The following is a 21,665-nucleotide window of genomic DNA, read 5'->3' as shown; positions in this document are numbered from 1 at the left end:
AAGACAATTTTTTTTTCTTTTTTCATAAAAGAGATAGAAAATCCTGTATTTCTTTTTACTTGCCATAGTCCTCCTTCTTTAGAAGCAAATGGTATAAACTTTTGACCATTTTAGATATATTTTCCCATCATATCTAAATTACTTCATGTATAGTTTTTTTATATCTATATTTAATAAAATTAACTTTTGAAATGCAAAATTCGATAATTATTTTGAAACTTATAAAAAATGTAATATAATATACCGTGAAGAAACAATGACATGATCAGAGTGGCGCAGCGGAAGCGTGGTGGGCCCATAACCCACAGGTCCCAGGATCGAAACCTGGCTCTGATACAAAAATTTGTATATTCCCCACACTTTTTTTTTTGTTTTAAATATTTTTAATGCAAATAAAAAATTATAATATACATTTTTATAACATATGAAACTACATTAATGATACATTTTTCTCTCTCTCTCTCTATATATGTGTGTGTATGTGACTTGTAAAATCTACATACTGTTGTAATCTTTAGGACTTTAATGTCATAAATTATTCTTTGATACATCATTTTCATGAAAAAATCTTTTATTGTGTTATGTGTATATACAAGTGATGATAGCTGGCTGAGGAATTATTGGATGTATATAAATGTGAAATGTCATATATTTTTAGAGTTTTTATTTTTATATCTAACTGTTCATGAAGTGTCATTGTTTTGAAAGCAACAATTGAAATAGGGCCATATGTTTCTGATTTTTGTAAATATAATATCGCCCTCGCATAAAAAGTCGGCAATCTTCATCACCATTATTTTCTAGATAGCTTCAATAGTCACCGAAAGCCTTTGACTTAGGCTTATAAGGTAGTGTATGACTCCAATTCTCAACCCCGCAAATTTTGAAAGACAAAGATAAAGTTAAACCTCTTGCATATTCACCGTGAATATATTTAGAGATAATAATAAATATGAATAGTTATAATCAGACTTAACTAATTCGTTTGATTCCAAGTTCCTAAAACTTAAAAATTCGATTTAATTGATTTGATTTTCTTCCTTAGTAAAACCTAACCATATGAAAATATCATAATTACATTTAGTGATTTATCAATCACGCCTCAATTGGTTATATCTCAATAATTTTCTTTTTTTTTTCCACACAAAAGTCTATATAAAATCATTATCAATCAGGACTTAGAAATTAAATTATTATTAGCCAGTTTATATCGAAATCATATTGGGAATACGTAATAATGAAAGTGACTTAAAGATAAAGTTTAATTTAAGGCGCTAACAAACAATACACAATCTATTACTATTACTATTTAAGATTAAGATTGATATTTAAACACTAAGTGTTTGGATATATTTTGAGTAATATTTGAAATATTTATAAATGATATTTTTAAAGTTGAAATGATGTACTTGAAAGTTGAAAGTTAAGTTCGTAATTGGATATATTTTACAAAATTGGCAAATATTAAAGTTTGTAAGGGAAGATTTTCTTTTACTTAATAATAATAATAATAAAAACAGTTTTTTTTTTTTTAAATAATAATCTAATTTGGAGGAGAATTTTGGCTTTGGCATAGTGTATCACTTAACAACTTTATAAAAAAACTATTATGTCCAAAATGGCCTTTAATGGATGTTTAAAAAGGGAATAAGCAATACCTAATTAAGCCAATCACCATAATTAAAGGTGGAGCTAGGGAGAGATTAGGGTTGGATAGGATTTAGTAATTTTCGTAAAAATTTTATATTTATATTTCGAAATTTATTTTGCTACATTTTATTTATTTGTATTAAGATAAAAATATATGAATCTAAATGCACATCTAATTACAAAGTTTTCTAATAGATCTTTTGGACGATGGATAATTATAATTATTTTTCAATATCTGAACGTTATTATAATTAATTTATTTTTAAACATAATAAATATATAAAAAAAAATTACAAAGTAGTTAAATATTAGAAAAACATATAAATTTAATATAATAAAATCATTATTTGGGTTTTTTTTTAAACAAAGAAAATATTCATGTTCACTAGCGATAGAGTGGAGATGGTTAGTAATATAATATCGATGATGGCGATGATTGATGCTAGTTCTTCTAATAAATGTGATGACAAAAGACGATAGTTATAATGGTAGAGTTTTGATCGTTGATAATAGAGCTGAAGAACGTGTGAAGGTTAACAACAATGTTTATGATAGTTGTGTTGATAGAGATGATTGATAGTAAAGATATAAGTTATAACCGCGATAATTTCATATAATTATAATAATAACTCCTTTCTTCTAGTACTTTGAACTCTTTATTTTTAATTGAACATATTATATTATATTTATTTTAGTGGTATTTATTTTTTTTGTCAATTATATGTGTACTTTTTGTATGGATGGGAAAATACAAAAAACACTCAAGTAAGTTTTGAGTGCTTGAGGCCGACATGGAATTGTCAGCCTACCCACCAACTTTACCAGAAGGGATGGAATTGACACTTCAAATTAAAAACCATATGGAAATATCACTTTCAATTTAATTATTAAAAAAAAAAAAGCATATTGAAAATCATGTAAACATAAATTAATTTCCTAAACTTGCCAACTAAGTTAATTACCTTCTTTTTCTATGTCTCTATTAATGCATAATAATATATAGATAGTCATTAAAACTTGATCTATTAAGTATATATACGTATCAAGATATCTGAGCAATTCATTTTTATTATGTCAGTTGAGTATATTTTCGACATATAAAATGATTTTGTGGACTCACATAGTGTCATCGAAAAAATAGCATATATACAAGTAAAATGATTATATAACATATCTTGGACATCCTTAACATAGCAAGTTGATATTTTTGGAGATCTTTTAAGAAATTTCTGGCTCCGTCACTATTTGTGGACACTTCTAAAAATTATGTGACACGTTAATGTCAGGAGATCATGAGGCAAAATGAAAATACGTTCAAGTTTTTAATTATCCGTTGAGACAAAATTAAGCTGTCTGGATAAACTATCGAAGTTAGAATTCTTGCTAGCTAATTAAAACCGGATTTAAGTGTATGTTTATATAGTATGTGCTTTTAATATCTTATAAAGAAAACAATGCTTAAGATTTTCTTCTTTTTTAACTTATAATACTCTTCAAGCGTTTTTTGAGATAAAAAAAAAAGAAAACGAATTTGATTTTTTTTTTTAATTAAAAAAATTTAAAGGAGCAATTGTGTCTATTGATAATTTGGTTGACTTTTTAAAATAATTAAGTTGATCAAATTTTTGATTTTTTAAAGACGAATAATAAATCGATTGTCCATCGATTTTGCTATTTTCTGAATTTTCACCAACTTGGTTTGTTAAAAAAATGATTAATTTTATTTGTCAATTTTGGACATGTTTTTAGTAGTGAAACATCACCTTAATTTATATATTAAAAAAAGTATTGCTTGATATTAAAGTACAAGCCAAGGAGAAAGTGATTTTCACTCTAATATTATTATCATCCAAAATAAAATATGCCAAATGAATTCTCCATCTAAATATATAAGAAAACTGAGTAAGAAGAAACTATTTTTTATAAAAAGAAAAAAAAAAGAAGTGAGAAATAAATTATTATTTTGATCTTGAGTTTGTCAGTTTAAATTATCGAAGAAGTAAAAAATGAAAGCTTCAAAAAAAAGAAAGAAAGAAATTGTAGAATTGTTATTCAAAATTAAAATAAGTAGCAATATTTTGATGGGACCGTCACCTTTGAATAAATTCTGTAATACGTGACTTAAATTTAATCAAAATTCGAATATAAACTCCGATTTTTTTCTTTTTAAAAACAACATTTGTTTGAATGATTTAAGCCAAGAATGGATGGTAAGACATCTATCTCCATTATGTCACTGCAATAGGAGCTGGCATCTCACGTGAATATTTCTTGCAACCACCTATATATTATTTTTCGAGTTTTCGTGTCTGATATTTTATTAAAATTCAATTAAATTTAAGTTTGTATAATAGAGTTTGAAGGCAAAGCTTTAATTAATAATTTTTTATAATCTTTAAAAAATTGAATCTGAAATATCTAATTAAAGATGAAAGAAATTGTGATTCAATTTTTTTGTATGATATATTATATGAGTAGTAATTATTTCTATCTCCTAAATTCTAGCCTCCTCTTTTACTTCTCCTCATTCTTTAGTATTACAAAAAACAAAGTTCATCGATTTTAATTTTCTAATAATTAATGAAATAATTACATATTCCACAATTAATATTATAAGGGTGATATATTCCTTATTATATAGTTTTGTACGATATTCATTTCTTGAGATTGAATTATATTTAATTACAATTCTATCGAATCACATAAAGTTTGCTATAAAAAAATGTCATTATAAGACATTGGAGATGGACATAAAATGTCAAAAATTGCACCAAACACAAATTGCAAAAACTACATATCCAAATTAAATTCAAATGAGAGTTCCCTTTCTTTCAAAAATTCTTTTTAGCCAACTATTTATTTTTATTAAGGATATGTTTTTTTGGTCATTTTCTCTTACGATTAATTTACGCTTAGAAATTATTTATCATCTATTTTATTTATCCACTATATTAAAAATAAATTTTTACTTTTATTTATCTATTTTAAATACATTAAAAAAAAGACTATATATATATAATATAAATATCTTGATAAAATATATAATTTATTTATTAATTTTTCAATAAGTATGTAAAGTCTACTGTAAATAGGTAAAAGTAAACGAACAATTATGTCAAAATTCGAAACACAACGTGACTTTGTCGTGGATTATGGTAACCGTACTTTCTATATGATTAGAATCAATAAATATTGTTCCGTCTGTTTTATATTCCTTGATAATTTAATATAATTATTTACCTTTTAATATCAAATTATATTTTACTGAATAAATTTTAATAATGGATCAGATGCGAGCGAAATTTCCGTCAATGACTGAGATGTTCAATCGACTCGTTTTATAACTATAAGTTTAACTAATATACCACTTTATGTAATAAAATTCAATTCCTTTTACGAAATATATTATTATTATTATTATTATAAGTAAAATAAAGATACATTGCAATAAAAATAAATTTTAGCGGCAATAAGTAGATACATAAATAAAAAGTGCTAAATTTTTTACTTACATTAGTTAAATGTTATTAGATTTAATGTCGCTAAAAGCTTTAGGAACACATTAAAAAAAATGCTAATTATCACTAAAAATACATAACTAACAACAATAATTATTTACCAGTAAATAATTTTTTATGTAGTTATGTAATATTATATAGAAGAGCAAGTAAAATAAAACGGAGGGAGTACTATTGATATAAGTACATATGCAACTAGTTTTTTTGGTCATGATCACAATTAAGTTAAGAAATAATGTACATTTGATTGTGTACTTTGGCAAAGTAATTAGGTTAATTAATTCCTTAAAAATGTGCATTAATTGAGAAACACTTATAGTAACATATCTTAATTCTTGGGGAGCAGATATGACTAATAAGCATAATCTGTATGGAGTTTAAAACAAATCAAACACTAATTGGATTATGTCAATGATGATAAAAATGTACTTAAATGGAATAAGTAGTCATAATCAAGTTATGGGGGGCCATAATTAATTAAGTATTGAGAATTACATGCAACTATACCTATCAAATTATCTTTTTTAGACCATAGTTAGTCAAAAGTATATATTAAATCATGTTAGGTTGTTGGTAGTTCAATTGTTACGTTATACTAATCTTCAACCATGGTTATGAAGTCATATTTCAACGCGGATAAAGTATAATTTAATGACGTCTCAAATTATCTATCGTAATCATTTTAATTATTTTTTTAATTTATCTTTAATAATAATTATTCTTGAAGAATACATATTAAATATCTCAATAACGTAAATATTTGACAAATATAAATTATATCTTAATGCATAAATGGCGAGAATAAATTGTCAAAAACATCTTTCTAATTATTCTAATAATTTCTTTAAAGACACGTATAAAAGAGAAACACCACAAATAATTTTAATCGAATAGATTATACATAAAAAATATTACTCAAATACACAACTTATTCTATGATATTTTTAAAATTTCCTGACATTCGAAAGAATTGCAAAATCTTTTACTTTCTCCTAGTTTCAAATGTATCACTCTTATGCAATGTATTGTGACAGATGTATTTTGTATCGATGATAGTACAGTAATATAACGGACACGATGTATCATGACATTAATCAATATATCATGATTAATATGTCTTGTATCAATAAAAGTAATATATATAGACACGATATATCAAACATTTTATATATATATATATATATATATATATATATATATATATATATATATATATATATATATTAAAAAGAAGAATTATATAAAAAAAAGTAGAAAACCCCACATAAATTAGCTTTCAATCAAATCGACATTAAAAGAAGTTCCTGAATTTCCAACACAATGGTTGATTAAATATGAAAAAAAGTTGAATTACACAATGATTGCTCAAATGAGATTATATACATATGGATCCACTTGACTTTATTATCTTCTCTTTTTTTCTTTTTTCAAAAATAAAAAAATATTTTTTCTCCCTCATTTAATTTGTCTTTATGAATTGAATGATAATTAAGCAGCACTACACGTGGAGTCTGAATGAAGGGACCTTGCTTCCAACCACAATAATTATTAGGTCTGTTTGTACTTTGATATGAAATAAATTGAAATTTTATTACGATTTGTAACTTAAAATTTTAAGTTATATTAATTTTTTGTAAATATGAAATTTTATTTTTAATTAACTTTTATTCGTAGTGCATACTTCTTGAAATATAGGTAGTGATTATGACTTATGATTGATCCGATAGAAAAACAAAATAGTCTATGATTTATAATAATTATTAAAGTTTCTTTAATTCTTATATAATCTTGTCAAATAAATAAATAAAATTTAAAAATTAGGTATCAATACGTTCTAAAATGTCACATTAATAAATTAAATATCTTTTTTGTTTTTTCTTACAAATAAATACTGGCAATCATACGCTATTACAAATTATTAAATAAACATTTTAAAAATCCACTAATCTAATAACTCAATAGCAATAGTAACTAACTATTCATTGAAATAATCCTCCCATATGGTGTAATCAATCTATTCAGGATGAGATAAATATCTTTGTTTGTTGATAAATTTAAAATGATTGATCTATTTTTTACAAAGTAAAAACTTATAGGTTAAAATTTTATATTTTAAAACGATTAAAATGAAATTAAATAAACTATTTCAAAAAAAAAATAGTAGTTATAAATTAAAACTTCAAAATTAATATCAAATTTTATGATTTTTCATCAAACAAATTACATACTGTATTACACTCCCCTCCTCTAAATTGAGAACAGAGAGAGGAGAAACGAAGAGCAGATTACAATATTATGAAAATTAAATTTTCATTAAAAATTCAAACAATTGACCAATTGAACTACTATGATTTCTCCGTAATTTTCTAGAAAATAATTTTGGGTTAAGTTACAATCATACCCTCACAAAAACAAAGATTTACTTTCATGACTAATATTAGCTTTTCCAATTCCCATAGCCCACTCATATACATTCCCACTCATTATGTTTGTTGCTTAAAAGCACCTCTCACTCATTTCTCTCTTTCCCCCCTTAGCTTTTTTTTCCTCTCTTTTTGACTCAAAAATATATCAACAAGAAACTTCAAATAGCAAAAAGCTTGGTACAATCAAAGTTACTTACAAATAAAATTTGATAGTAGTAATAAACATTAGTAATTAATTAATAAATCTTGTAAAAAATTAATCATAACAAATTGAATTGTACAAATATAACGTAAAAATAAATCATTTCTTTCGGCCTATACAAAATAACAACGACTTATCTAATTAGTGTAATTTCATAAATGAGATCTGAATGTACATAAATTTTACGTTGAAGAGAGAGAAACATATATACATCATATTAGATGTACTACTACGTCATCACGTAGATGTGAAGATAATAAAGTGTACACAAATTTTACACTAAAGAGAGAAATCCCTTTTTAAGAGCCATCCATTAGATAATAGAGATAGATAGATAGATGCATCATATTAGATGTACTACTACTTCATCACGTGAGATCTGAAGATAATAAAGTGTATACAGATTTTACGCTAAAGAGAGAGACCCTTTTTTGAGAGCCATCCATTAGATTATAGTGATAGATAATAGATAGATACATCATATTAGATGTACTACTACTACTACTAATACTACAACTTCTAGCTATCTACCTCTTAGCCCCCACTTCAAACACATCCCACACAAAGAAAAACACCACCAATTTATCTTTCTTATTATAATGGAAACTGGCCATCATCATCATGATAATATTGGAAACTCCATTCAAAGACTAAATTTCCCCTTACAATTGTTAGAAAAAAGAGATGAAGTAGATCATACAACAACAATATGTTCATCATCATTACAACTTCATCCTTATAATCCTACTTCTTTACACATGATGACTACCTCAAGTAGTGATGCACCTTGTGTTAATCATAACCAAAAATCAAAAACTCATCAAGACAAGAAACAACAACCACAACAAACAAAAAAACCAACAACAACAAAGGATAGACATACTAAGGTTGATGGTCGCGGTCGAAGAATTCGAATGCCAGCAACATGTGCAGCTAGGGTTTTTCAACTTACTAGAGAATTAGGTCACAAATCTGATGGTGAAACCATTGAATGGCTATTACAACAAGCTGAACCTGCTGTTATTGCTGCTACTGGTACTGGTACTATTCCAGCTAATTATTCATCACTTAATATTTCTTTAAGAAGTTCTAGACATCATAGTGCTAGTAACTACCTAGCACATAATCATAATAATTTCGGTCATGTTTATCATGACCGAAATTATTTTAACGGGGTTGGTTTATTTTCGTCAGAAAATAATTCATTTTTCCCTAGTGGGAATTTGAACATGTTACAAGCAAAGGAGGAGTTATGTGATGATCACGATGATAATGATAATGATAATGATAATAATACTGGACGGATTAAGCGGAGGTCAGAAGATCAAGATTTATTACAAAATAATTACCATATGAGTAATATGTTACAATCTAGTACTTATGGTTCAATTCCAGCAAGTCATCAAATTGGGCAAATTCCAGCAACAACATTATATATGATGACAAATAATAATAATAATAATAATAATAATTCTAGTCATCATCATGACCTTAATAATTGTTCTATGTGGGGATCTTCTAGTAATAATAATGATAGTATTGAGAATTCAAATATTAGAGGAGGGATATTGAATTTTATGAATTTTCATCAACCAATTTTGGGGACACGTGGCGATGGCGGTGGGACGGCGGCGGAAGGGCAATGGGGGATGTTGACGGCGGCGATGAATTCGTATAGACAAAGTGGTGGTCATGCTAGTGGTTCTTCTAATCAACGTAATGAAGGAGATGATCATCAACATCATTCTTGAAAATGTATGTATTCTTGTTCGATTCTGTTAATGCGAGATATTTTATGTATAAGATTTTTATTTTTTTTTGATTGTATGGGGAAGTTAAATACAATAGTTATGTAGTAATTGCTATTAGTATATTTGTATCAATAATAATAGGGTAAAATAATTTTCTTGGAATATTGAGAGCATGCATTATTTTCTTTTAATGAAATTTCTTAGGAAAATTGTAGGGTTTGGTGAGAATTTTGTAAAGAATCTTGTTTTTTCTACTAATTAATTTTCTTTTTGCTTTTCCTTTCAAGTGTTGACTACTTTAATTTTAAGAAAGGGTTTTTGAATATTACATTCAGCCAATGATTCTTATCAATGTGTTTTTGATTTTATTTTTGGTACAATGAGTCGATATGAAATGTTGATTCCAATTTATTTGGGACTAAAGCATAATAATTGTTATTGATGAGACGAGTTGAGTTTAGATGAAAACTATAATTAGCGATAACTCATATAGTTCATATAACTTGGTTTTGAGATATAATTTTTGTTGTATTTTGATTTCTAATTTTTTAATACGATGATGAAGTGAATTGAATTTGAGGCCGAGGCATAATAACCGTTGATGGTGAATAAGGATTTATATAGCCTATCACAACTTGATATAACTATATATAAATGGAGTCTAAACAAAATATTATATATACAGATAGACCTTATAGTAGAGTACGGAGCCTAAAGGGTACAAAATATTAACAAAAATTCCAAAACAGTATATAAAATTTTATATTAACCAAAACGGTAAAATCGCTGCATCAACAGCGATTTACTTCCCCTGAAAAAGCAAAATCGCTGTCGAGGCAGCGATTTTGCAAAATGTGAATTTTTTTTTAAAAAAATGAAATCGCTACCTAGGCAGCGATTTTAATTTATTTTAAAAAAAAGTCGCTGCCTAGGCAGCGATTTATAATTTATAATTTTTTTATTTAAGGAAAGCGATTTTTAAAAAAAGATTTTTTTTTAAAATGTGGAAGTCGCTGCCTGGGCAGCGACTTCTATAAATTTTTTTTTTGAAATGTGCTGGGCAGCGACTTGTATAATTTTTTATTTTTTTTTTAATTTTTAAATTTTTTTCTTTAAAAAAATGTGGAAACATTGTGGAAATTTTTTTTAAAAAAAGATTTTTTTAAAGCAACAATTTTATAAGATAAAAAAAAGTTATAATATTTTTTTTATAAAATGCTACTTTAAATTTTTTTAAATCACTGCGTAGGCAGTGATTTATAATTTTTTTTAAAAATATGTAAATCGCTCAGCGAATTTATAATTTTTTTTTAAAATATGAAAATCGCTGCGATTTTCCACAAATAGTTATTTTAAAAAAATAAAATTTAAAGTAGCAATTTTATAAAAAAAAATATTATAACTTTTTTTTATCTTATAAAATTGCTGCTTTAAAAAGAATTTTTTTAAAAAAAATTTCCACATTGTTTCCACATTTATTTTAAGAAAAAAAATTAAATTTTTTTAAAAAAAAATTATACAAGTCGCTGCCTGGGCAGCGACTTGCACATTTCAATTTTTTTTTTTTTTATAAAAGTCGCTGCCTAGGCAGCGACTTCCACATTTAAAAAAAAAAAAATTTTTTTTTTAAAAATCGCTGCCTGGGTAGCGGTTTCATTTTTTTTAAAAAAAAATTCACATTTTGCAAAATCGCTGCCTCTGCAGCGATTTTGTTTTTTCCGGGAAAGTAAATCACTGTTGATGCAGCGATTTTGCCGTTTTGATTAATATAAAATTTTATATACTGTTTTAAAATTTTTATTAATATTTTGTACCATTTAAACTCTGTACTCCCTTATAGTATATCTTATCTCGAAGAGATAAAAGAAATTATTTTTGATAAATCTTCGTAAAAAAATATGGTGCATCAACGATGATACACAGAGGTGGATTTAGTCTTTATTCAATGGGTTCAATTGGGTGAAGTAATATGCTTTCTGAAAAAAAAAATTAAATAAATAAAGAAGCTCTGACCAATATGTTAAAGGGTGTAGGACCATAATTCCTATCAATTAATTACTAGTCTCTGGCATTCTTTGCATGAATGTGATGTTTTTGTGTGTAGTACAAAATAAAGTGTTTGAATTATAAAAATAATATTAGATGGTGAATTCTCTTAGCGTATTCATGTGATGTTCACCTCATTAAAAGTTCTCGATGCGATTATTATCAAGATAGAATTACACGTCAATCTGGTTTTAGATACACAAGTTCTCTCAAACAAATACAAATTAGTCGAGACTAGTTATATATGAATCACCAATATCCATTTAGCTTTGGTTATATCAATCCTATATCTAGAAACATTTGATATCACAGATTAGACGAAAAACTATATCCAGTTGATAATGCAGTTCCATCTCCATCTCCGGTTGATAATGTGGCTTCACCAACTCATGCAGTTCCATCCCCATCCCCGGTTGATGATGTCGTTTCTCCATCGCGTATGCCTCCCTCTTGGGGCCCGGCTCCGGCTCCAACCACTTCTTGCATCAAGGTGGACGGTTGTGCATCAGATTTGATCACTTCCGTTTTCAAGTGTAGAATTTCATTATCCACACAATGCTGTCAAGTACTTTCTACAATTTCAGATGATTGTTTTTACAGAGAGTACATACACTCAAAGAGGGTACCATTTTTCCTAGGCAAAGTGAAGAACTATTGCAGTCATCATCATGCCTGAAGCAGATATTTTCTTTCTTATTTTTTTTTGGTCATTTAGCTTATTTATATAGGATTTCCCTTTAATAGGTTTTTAGGTGTTAGTTAGATACTTGTAATTAAATTCTTTAATTAGTTCAATTGGATCTTCCTCTTTATTTTACTGTTTAATTACTCTCTGTCTATGCATATTTATTTGTCCATGTTTGATTTGACACACTCTTTTACTATCACTCCTAGACTATTCATAATGTTAACTAGGAAACACAACCTATTACTTATTCGTGATATGGTAGACATATCAATTAACTATGCCTTGGTCCTAATTAAGCTGAGTACGGTTATATGAATCTTCAGCAACTATCCCATCCCAACAAATTAATCAATAAGAAGACTTACTATGATATTTTTACACTAACTATCAACCTGCCACAGAGACTTTGTCAGCTCAATTGTAATTTGAAGAATCGAATTCCTAGATATATCATATTGATTACATTAATAGGGACACATTGAATCGATCTTGAAAGTATGTTAAAAGATGGAGATTGATTTCTACGTATATCGAAGCCTATTAAGTTAGTAGAAACATCCCAAAAGACAATGCGAATCGTATTTACTTTGAACACCTAGACTCTTATTTTAAAATGGGCAACGGGCATACACCAAGTCGAGCAACCATTGAAGATAATGAATAAGAACAGAGTATTTATGGGTTGGAAGCACGCCAGATTACTACGATTCATCTATTGACAATGACTTTAGTGACTTGGGAGGCTGATTTATGTGATGACGAGTCATGGGAAGGGAAAACAGAACCTTTATGGGTGAACAGTTTCGTAGTGTTGAAGTAAATAGAAAAATGGCAGCTACAAAAGATCCGGGGGTTTGATAACTAGTCGTTGGATGTGAGAGAGAGTGGTATTTGTTGAGTTGTCGAGTTTTTTGGGGTTATGGCTGTTGCTTAATTTATTGTAAAAGCAGGAGAAGAAAATCTTTGTTCATCTCTTAAAAATTTATATATGGTTGAGTGCACAAGATTTCTCTAACAAATACAAATTAGTCGAGACTAGTTACATGAATCCTTGATATCCGTTTAGCTTTGGTTATACCAATCTTAATCTCGAAACATTAGTTATCCAAAGTGGCAGGGGTTTTCAATGTACTTGCGAGCTGCTCTGGAGTTTGTGTAGGAAAAAGGAGACATCGATGGGGTTTGAAACTGCAAACAGGTTTCATCGATAGTACAAACTATATGTGTCATCGAATTGATCAACAACCTCTACTGGTCTGGTTGAACCGTAAAAGTAAAATCTCATTCTTATTTTACTGGTAACAAGGTAGGAAAAAAATGGATGTAAAGAATATGATCGATGGTGAATTTCGTTTCACTATGGAACACAATCTTTACCTTATATGTGATATGGCAGACATGTCAATCAACAATAACTTATCGGCTCTTATTGGCTTAAATGATTGTGAGGTTTCATGATATCAATAGGAGATCGACAAGGCTTTCTACATAGATTCTGCAGCAGCACATTCCTCAAATTGATCAGCAACCTCTACTTGTCTGGTTGAACCGTTATATGTCATGATAACACGGGGAAGTAAAAGTAAAATTTCATCCTTATTCGACTCGTAACAAGGTATGGAGAAAAGAGATCATCAAAAGACTTTATATTCAATGTCTTGTCCTATATTTGACCAAAAAAAAGGTGCAAAAAGAGCATTACAAGCTAAACGAAGCAGAATCCTTAATAATTATCAGCTATGTGATGATTGTGGAGTTTCCTGGTTACGACGTCCCTAATCAGATATCGTTAGGGGATTAACAAGGCTGTCTACATAGATTGACATCAGTAGTGTGCTTTAGTTGTCTTGTTGAACCATCATATATCATGATGGATGAGTGAAGAAGAAGCAAAAAATTGTGATGATTTAATAAATTATGTGTGTTAGTTCAAATGGGTAAAATATAGGTTGTAATAAGTTCAAATGAGGTATTGACCGTGAAATATAATAAAGTTTTTCTATACCCGAAAATAACATCTAAAGCCAAAATTATCAATGTTTAAAGTTTCTCTTATTTACAACTACACTAATCTCTGGTAAAATGGTCATAATAAATTACTTTAAACATTAAATGATACAAAATTTGTGGAATTTGAAAACTAATTGACCTACAATTTTCATATGTAATGACTCAGCTAAATCATTACGTACACATGTTAGTATACATTGTGTGCCTTCAAGACTGGCACACTTTCGGACCTGTTTCATTTCAGCACTCGACAATATCGGGTTCTCTTCACATTCTAGAGACATTCAAATATCTAATTATACAAAGAAAAGAAAAGGTTTATACCAAACCAAGTTTTAAGATAATTGTTATCAGGTTTCTAGTTTATAGCAAATGATTGTAATTCTGATAACGAGATAGAACTACAAGTCTAATACGAAAGAAAACAGATAATCACAAGGCTTCATCATTTCGATCCATGAACTCAGCAGCAACTATTGATTAGTGTTCAACATTAGCTTCCACTTCCTGAAATTCAATAGTTCAAAACAAATAGTTAAGGTTGTGCCTGACAAAATTTTCACAATGACTCTGTTTATAGAGTAACAAAATAGCCATACAGTTTAAACAAAAGCAACAACATAAATGTGAAAGAATCATCATTTCTCGATGTAAAAAATTGTTTTAATCAAACAGTTCTCATTAGCTAAACTCCTTAATTGAGATCTAACGAGCACTATGTTGAAACTTCAGAATACTGATTATTGCATCTATTACTCAACAATTCAAATGTTTTTTTCTATTCCGTCTACTTCTAATCACCGGTCCTACCCTTATGACACGGTAATTAAGTTCCGATATGAGGAAAAATATATGTTCAATGTCTTGTCCTATCTTTGGCAGCAAATAAAAGATTATAACAAGCTTCATTAAGCAGAATCCTTGCAAATTATCAGGATGATTGTGGAGATTCCTGGTTACGACGACCCTGGTCAGATATTGTTAGGGGATTAACGAGGCTTTCTACATAGATTTCTTCACATTGCGTAACATCAGAAGTGTGCTTTAGTTGTCTTGTTGAACCATCATATATTATGATTGCTGAGTGAAGAAGAAGCAAAATTTCACCGTGGCGAAAATGTATAGAGAATGTGAAAACAGGTGCAAAACACCTATGTGTCTTAATATTTTGATGATATTTGATGGTGAACAATTTTGTCCAAGATACATTAACTCGAGAATGCTTCATAATCCATACATCAGAGGTAGCAGCACCTCGTCGACAAGTATAAAGCAGAGAAAGATCACTTCCCACAACTCCCAAATTGATATCAAAATCGTCTTTTCCACAACTGGGAAGCTCCAAGCTTCCCCACGTCCCGTCTGCTAAATCAAAGGAAGTGATGTTGCACACCTTGTAGTGATTATTACGAGTCGATGAAGTCCAATAAAGCTTCCCATTGACAAATCTACCATATTGATTTAATAGAAAGATGCCCTGAAGCTGATCATGGAGTGTTGTCCAAGAATTAGTCCTTAAACTACATATGTTGACCACAGTCGTCATATCGGAACTACTAGAATGATTATAAGGATAATTGATAAATACGACTTTATAATCATCACGTGACTCATCATATCCGAAACCATATCTGATATAACCAGAGCACAAATTACATGTAAACTTGGGTAATTCCTTTGATTTGGTAATAGTGGGGTTCCATATATATGCCTCTTTTTTGCCATGGACAACACAAATCAACCCATTGACGGAGCCGACAATGTGAGTTGATAAAGAGGATCTTTTGATGTGGAATAGCTCCTCAATGAGTTGTTGTTTGGTAAATAAGGGAAGGAGAGGACAAAACTTGAAATCATCATTGGTTTTTCGAAATATAAGCCTGTGATGGATGTATCGTTTGTCATTAGCAGTTAACTTGATATGGTTTTTCACGAAATCAGGGCTAGAGATTAGTTGAAGCCATGATTTAGAAACGCACATGAATTTCGACAGAGATTTGACAGGAAGCTTTAAGAGAATCTCTGTTATGAGTTCATCATGAAGAAGAAGAGAGAGTACGGAATCAGTTGCCATAGCAGAAGGATCTCTGTATTGTGCCCTAAGTGTATGATGTTTTTGGCGTTTGTGTTGATAGGAGTTGTAGTTTGATTGTAATTACAAATTTAGTATTAGTAGAAAACCTAATTTAAATTATAAATTTATTAAAAGTGGACGTGACAACATATATAGGAATCCTAATTTGGATAGAATTTGATATTTGAAGTATAAAAGGATTGGGAAGTATGGCCTGAAATTCTTTGCCTATTTATATCAACTCGTATTAATTATTCGTACAACTTTTAAGGATTTTCTTGAAATTCTTTAGCTATATATATTTGTTCCTTTCATCTATAGCTAATTAATTACTCATTCTTTCTTCTAAAATATGTCGTCGTCGTCATCGACAAGTGCCACATTGTTATGTCTGTTTCTGTTGTTGGGTTGCATTGCTGCTGGTACTGCAACTGAACCCGAAACAGGAAACAACTTTGATACTTCTTCAATTGGATTGTGGCCTCGATGGTGGTGGCGTACTCACCCAAAGTTACCATCACCGCCAACTCAATCTCCATCTCCGATTGATAATGTGGTTTCACCAACACATATGGCTCCATCCCCCTTTGATGATGTGGTTTCGCCACCGCACACGGCTCCAAACCAAAATTGCATCAAGGTGGACGGTTGTGCATCAGATTTGATCACTTCCGTTTTCAAGCGTAGAATTTCATTATCCACTCAATGCTGCCAAGTACTTTCAACAATTTCAGATGATTGCTTTTACACAGAGTACACGCACTCAAAGAGGGTACCGTTTTTCCTTGGAAAAGTGAGAAACTATTGCAGTCATGTCGTTGATAATGCTGCTCCATCTCCATCTCCTGTTGATAATGCGGCTTTACCAACTCATGCATCTCCATCTCCGATTGATAATGTGGCTTCACCAACTCACGCGGCTCCATCCCCATCCCCATCCCCAGTGGATGATGTCGTTTCTCCATCGCACATGGCACCCTCTTGGGGACCGGGCCCAGCTCCAACCACTTCTTGCATCAAGGTGAACAGTTGTGCATTCAACTTGATCACTTTCGTTTTCAAGCGTAGAATTTCATTATCCACTCAATGCTGCCAAGTACTTTCAACAATTTCAGATGATTGCTTTTATACAGAGTACACGCATTCCAAAAGGGTACCATTTTTCCTAGGCAAAGTGAGGAAATATTGCAGTCATCATCATGCCTGAAGCAAGAGAATAGGACAATGCAACTTTTTTTCTCTCTTTTTTTTGTTAGGTCATTTAGTTTGCTTTATATAGAATTCTGCCCCTAAATAGGTGTTAAAAAGGGGTGGTAGTTAATTACTTCCAACTATATATTTTTTATTAGTTCAATTGGATCTTCATCTCTATTTTACAGTTTAATTACTATTCTCTCCGTGCATAACTTTATTTGTCGACTCCTAACAAATCATTTACTATATCAATGTGTACTGTTCTATAATCAATTAAGATATTTTAACAAATCTCTGTAGATGAAATTGGCTAATAAATAGCTTCGTAGTTGGTTTACCCTTTATGAATTTCCCGACTAAGGTAAGCCTTACTGGCAAGATTAAAGAAAGTAATCTTCGGTACTAAAGAAGACAGCCAACTTCCATGTTGAATATTAGTAGTAGTAGAAGCTGTCTTAGCTGCCAGAGTTGTCTCCCGACTATGGTAAGCTACGGTGTTTGATTTGCCACCAGGGACATTGTTTTTTTTTTTGCACATTCTGATTGTAGTCCTCTATGTGAATATAGTTGTTAATGGTATCAGTAGGAGGGGGGTTCAGATTTTTGGTTTTAGGGGTCCGGTGAAACATAGGTGTTACCAGTGGTTTGACGAGAACTAGTCGTTGGTTTTGGATGTGAGAGAGGGTGTCTGCGGTTATTGGAAAAGCAAAGGAAGAAGACACACGCAAACCTTTTCTCATCTTCACATTCATATATTGTATCTAAGCAGCACTAATCTATATAGAAACATCAGACCTTGGGTTCATTGCTATATCCATCTTGCTTCATTTGGACCCGTTACTCAACAATATTGAGTTATCTTCACATTCTAGAAACATTCAAATATCTAATTATACAACCAAAGATTTATACAAAACCAAGTTTTTAACACGATTGTAAATCTAGTAACAAGATAGTATCACAATTCTGGTACTGAATACAACAGAGAAGGTGAAACAGATCATTGTTCAACTTAGCAAGCAAGAAAGATCAGTAATGTATCATAATAAACATCAAGAAAATATGATGTTTGGATTCATATATATTTTAAACGAAGCAGAACTTTTACAATGATAGGGGATTAACCATGCTTTCCCCATAGATTTCTGCAGTATAGATTTCTGCAGTATTGCATTCCTTAACAATAGTAGTGTGCTTCAATTTTTTAGTTGAACCATCAAATATCATGATCTTTCCGGGCATCAAGAGTAAAATGTCATCGTTATCTGACAGGTTGAGGTATATAGAAAATGTGTAAACGGGTGAATCAAACCCAAACAATACAGCATTTAGAGGATATTCGATGGTGAACTGTTTCATCCATGATACATTAACACTGCGATCCTTTAAAATCCATACATCAGAAGTCGTACCTGCCTTACAAGTATAGAGCACAGAAAGTTCACTATCGACAACTCCCAATTTGATATTAAAAACTTCTTCTCCACAAACGGGAAGCTCCAAGCTTCCCCATGTATCGCTTGCTACATCAAAATAAATGATGTTGCGCACATAGTTATCATGAATCCCCGTAGATGCAGCCCAATAAATCTTCCCATTGATAAATTTACCTCTATAATTTAATAGAAGGATTTCCTTAGGCGGGTCATGGAGTGTTGTCCAAGAATCAGTTCTCGAACTGTAAATATTGACAACAACCCTCAGGTTGGACAACACACCATAGTTAGAATCACCACAATGATCAATAAATAGGACTTTATACTCGTTACGAGACTCATCGTATGCAAAACCATATTTGGTATAGCGAGAGGTACCCCACGATGACTTAAGCAATTTCTTAGACTTCCTAATGATGGGGTTCCATATATATGTATCCCCTCTGCGATTGAAAAGACAAATCAACCCATTGACAGAACCCACAAAGAAAGGTGGTGAACACGGAGGAACCATGTGATATAATAGCTCTTGAGTGAGATGTTGTTTGTTAAACAGAGGACGAAGTGAACAAAACCTGATATTTTCTATGTAGCCTGGAAATAGAACGGTATGATGTTTGTTTAATTTGAGATGGATGTTCACAAAATCGGGGCTAGATATGAGTTGATGCCATGATTTTGACACACACTTACATTTCAAGAGAGATTTTGTGGGCAGCCTTAAGAAAATGTCTGTTATAATTTCATTCGGGAGTATCGAGTCATTATTTGTAGTAAAAATGAAATGACGATTTGTAGTGAAAATGAAACGATACCATGAGAAAAGGAATTGGAATAGAAGAGTTCGATAAATCCAATTCCGAAAAGCAAGAAAAGAAAACATGGTGGGTGAGCAGAGAGTGAGGGGTGAAAGGAGGAGTAGTGTTTTTGTTTTTCCAACGGCTCTTAGACTTATATATAGAGACTGGTAAACCTAATTAAAAGATGATGGAATATTAAATATAGTTAGAATAAATTTTTATGTGATTTGATATATGTTATATATATATTTAGAATAATTTTAAGTGCGATCTAATATATGTTATGTATATATTTAGAATAATTTTAAATGTGATCTAGCTAGTATCTATTATATACCTTAAAAGTTGGATTATTATTCTAATCTTATTTTTTTTCTAAACTAAATTAAATATTAATATATTAATTAATTTATATTAAATTATAATTTTATTTAAATTCATGCATCTAGACACAATGATTTAAATTCTTTTGGGATATTATCATTGTTTTTCTACTTATATAATTTTTAATTAAAAAAGAGTAAATATACCCTTCTAATTTATGCATTCCTACTAATCAAATATAAGCTTTTATTTCAACAAATGTTATAAGAAAATGGACTAAATACACCTATTGGTTTTGTGTAGTAAATGTTTGAGGAAGTTATTCATGTACTAAATGTGGATAACGAAGAGTCAAAAAATAACTTTTAGTTTTAATTTATAATAATTGGGTTGATGAAGAGTCTATTAAACACACAACAACATTATATATATTCTCTTCTTTCATCAAAATTTGCGATCATCTTGCTTTCTGTAGATTAATATCGGTAGCAGACCCAGGATTTTCATTCAGGGATTCGAAAAATAAAAGTATAAACGTGTAAATAAGCCAACAGTCTTTTCCAAGGAATGTGACCCTTGAATTCTTTTGGATTTAAAACCACACTTTTAACATGTTTTTTTATAAAAAATAAAATAAAAACGAAACTGGAACTTAAAAAATATATTAAGTTGAAACTAAAAAAGTAAAATGTTAGCTAGGGGATTGAAACTCTGGATAGTTTCAAAGTAACTTACCACTGGACTATCTCATTTTTCTTGTCATTTGAGGGGGTTCAAAGTATATATATTCACATAAATACAGAAATTTTACCTTATATATACAGTATAATTTTTTACCGAGGGAGTTTGGGTGAACCCCTAGCTTACCCTTGGGTCGGCCCCTGATTCATATGCACCATTTGTAAAAAAATGATTATCAATTTGTAATTGCAAGTGAATTTTGATTTTTCATATCTCCATCTTTTTGAGTTTTCAAATATAACTTTGTTATTGGGTATTATACTTTTGTATTCTTTATTTATTTTATCTTTAGGATAAAAATTTAATAAAACTAATCCCAATTATATTTATTATTAACTATTTTGAAGATTAGCTAATCATGTTGAATCACTTGAAACATTTTGATAGTCTCAATCGTTTCTGATAAAAGTAGCTATCTAAAACCGCCACTAAAACAAATAACGATCGCCGCAAAATATAGGTATTCGTGGCAACTAAAACCACCATTAAAACAAATAACAGTCGCTGCTAAAGGTAAGTATTAGAGGCAACTAAAACCAATAAAACAGTTGCCGCTAAAGGACAATTTTAATGGCAACTTAAATTGCCACAAAAACAATAATAATCGCCGCTAAATGTCAATTTTAGTGGCAAATTAAACCACCACTAAAACCAATAACAGTTGTCGCTAAAGATTAGTATTAGTGACAACAAAAACCGCAACTAAATCATACAAAAGTCACAACTAAAGAAATGTTTTGTTGCAACTTAAAACGCCACTAAAACAAATAATAGTCGCCATAAAGGTAAGTAGTGGTAACTAAAA

General features: G+C 29.8%; 3 protein-coding genes, 1 non-coding gene and 1 pseudogene across 7 annotated transcripts; 3 read left to right on the top strand and 2 right to left on the bottom strand.

The window, feature by feature from the left end:
• Nucleotides 1-264: 264 nt before the first annotated feature.
• Nucleotides 265-336, top strand: TRNAM-CAU (transfer RNA methionine (anticodon CAU)). Its single transcript has one exon. It is a non-coding gene; the product is annotated as a tRNA-Met (tRNA).
• A 7,880-nt stretch (nt 337-8,216) lies between these two features.
• Nucleotides 8,217-12,430, top strand: TCP23 (TCP transcription factor 23). Of its 4 annotated transcripts, none has more exons than NM_001399616.1 (2): nt 8,217-9,551; nt 11,989-12,430. In NM_001399616.1, the coding sequence occupies exon 1, from the start codon at nt 8,396-8,398 to the stop codon at nt 9,545-9,547; it is 1,152 nt and encodes a 383-aa protein (NP_001386545.1). In that variant the 5' UTR covers nt 8,217-8,395; the 3' UTR covers nt 9,548-9,551; nt 11,989-12,430. The 4 variants fall into 4 exon arrangements, with proteins under 4 accessions (NP_001386545.1, NP_001386546.1, NP_001386547.1 ...); NM_001399617.1 differs by having other exon boundaries at nt 11,941-12,430; NM_001399618.1 differs by having other exon boundaries at nt 11,906-12,430.
• A 1,957-nt stretch (nt 12,431-14,387) lies between these two features.
• Nucleotides 14,388-16,499, bottom strand: LOC101260048 (F-box/kelch-repeat protein At3g23880-like). Its single transcript, XM_026031028.2, has one exon. It carries the CDS (start codon nt 16,363-16,365, stop codon nt 15,223-15,225), a length of 1,143 nt encoding a protein of 380 aa, XP_025886813.1. The 5' UTR covers nt 16,366-16,499; the 3' UTR covers nt 14,388-15,222.
• An 87-nt stretch (nt 16,500-16,586) lies between these two features.
• LOC101259748 (uncharacterized) lies at nt 16,587-17,749 on the top strand (annotated as a pseudogene).
• Nucleotides 17,750-18,473: 724 nt separating this feature from the next.
• Nucleotides 18,474-19,878, bottom strand: LOC101259440 (F-box/kelch-repeat protein At3g23880-like). Its single transcript, XM_004239336.3, has one exon. It carries the CDS (start codon nt 19,876-19,878, stop codon nt 18,664-18,666), a length of 1,215 nt encoding a protein of 404 aa, XP_004239384.1. The 3' UTR covers nt 18,474-18,663.
• Between the last annotated feature and the right edge of the window lie 1,787 nt (nt 19,879-21,665).

Source organism: Solanum lycopersicum, chromosome 5 (assembly GCF_036512215.1).
Source record: "Solanum lycopersicum chromosome 5, SLM_r2.1".
Taxonomy (NCBI): domain Eukaryota; kingdom Viridiplantae; phylum Streptophyta; class Magnoliopsida; order Solanales; family Solanaceae; genus Solanum; species Solanum lycopersicum.
Note: the sequence above shows the minus strand (reverse complement) of the source record. Positions and strands in the feature narration are given on the sequence as shown.

What these genes read in the sequence shown, in the direction of transcription:
- LOC101260048 (XM_026031028.2), bottom strand. Translation starts at nt 16,365, where the DNA reads ATGGCAACTGATTCCGTACTCTCTCTTCTTCTTCATGATGAACTCATA.
- LOC101259440 (XM_004239336.3), bottom strand. Translation starts at nt 19,878, where the DNA reads ATGTTTTCTTTTCTTGCTTTTCGGAATTGGATTTATCGAACTCTTCTA.
- TCP23 (NM_001399616.1), top strand. Translation starts at nt 8,396, where the DNA reads ATGGAAACTGGCCATCATCATCATGATAATATTGGAAACTCCATTCAA.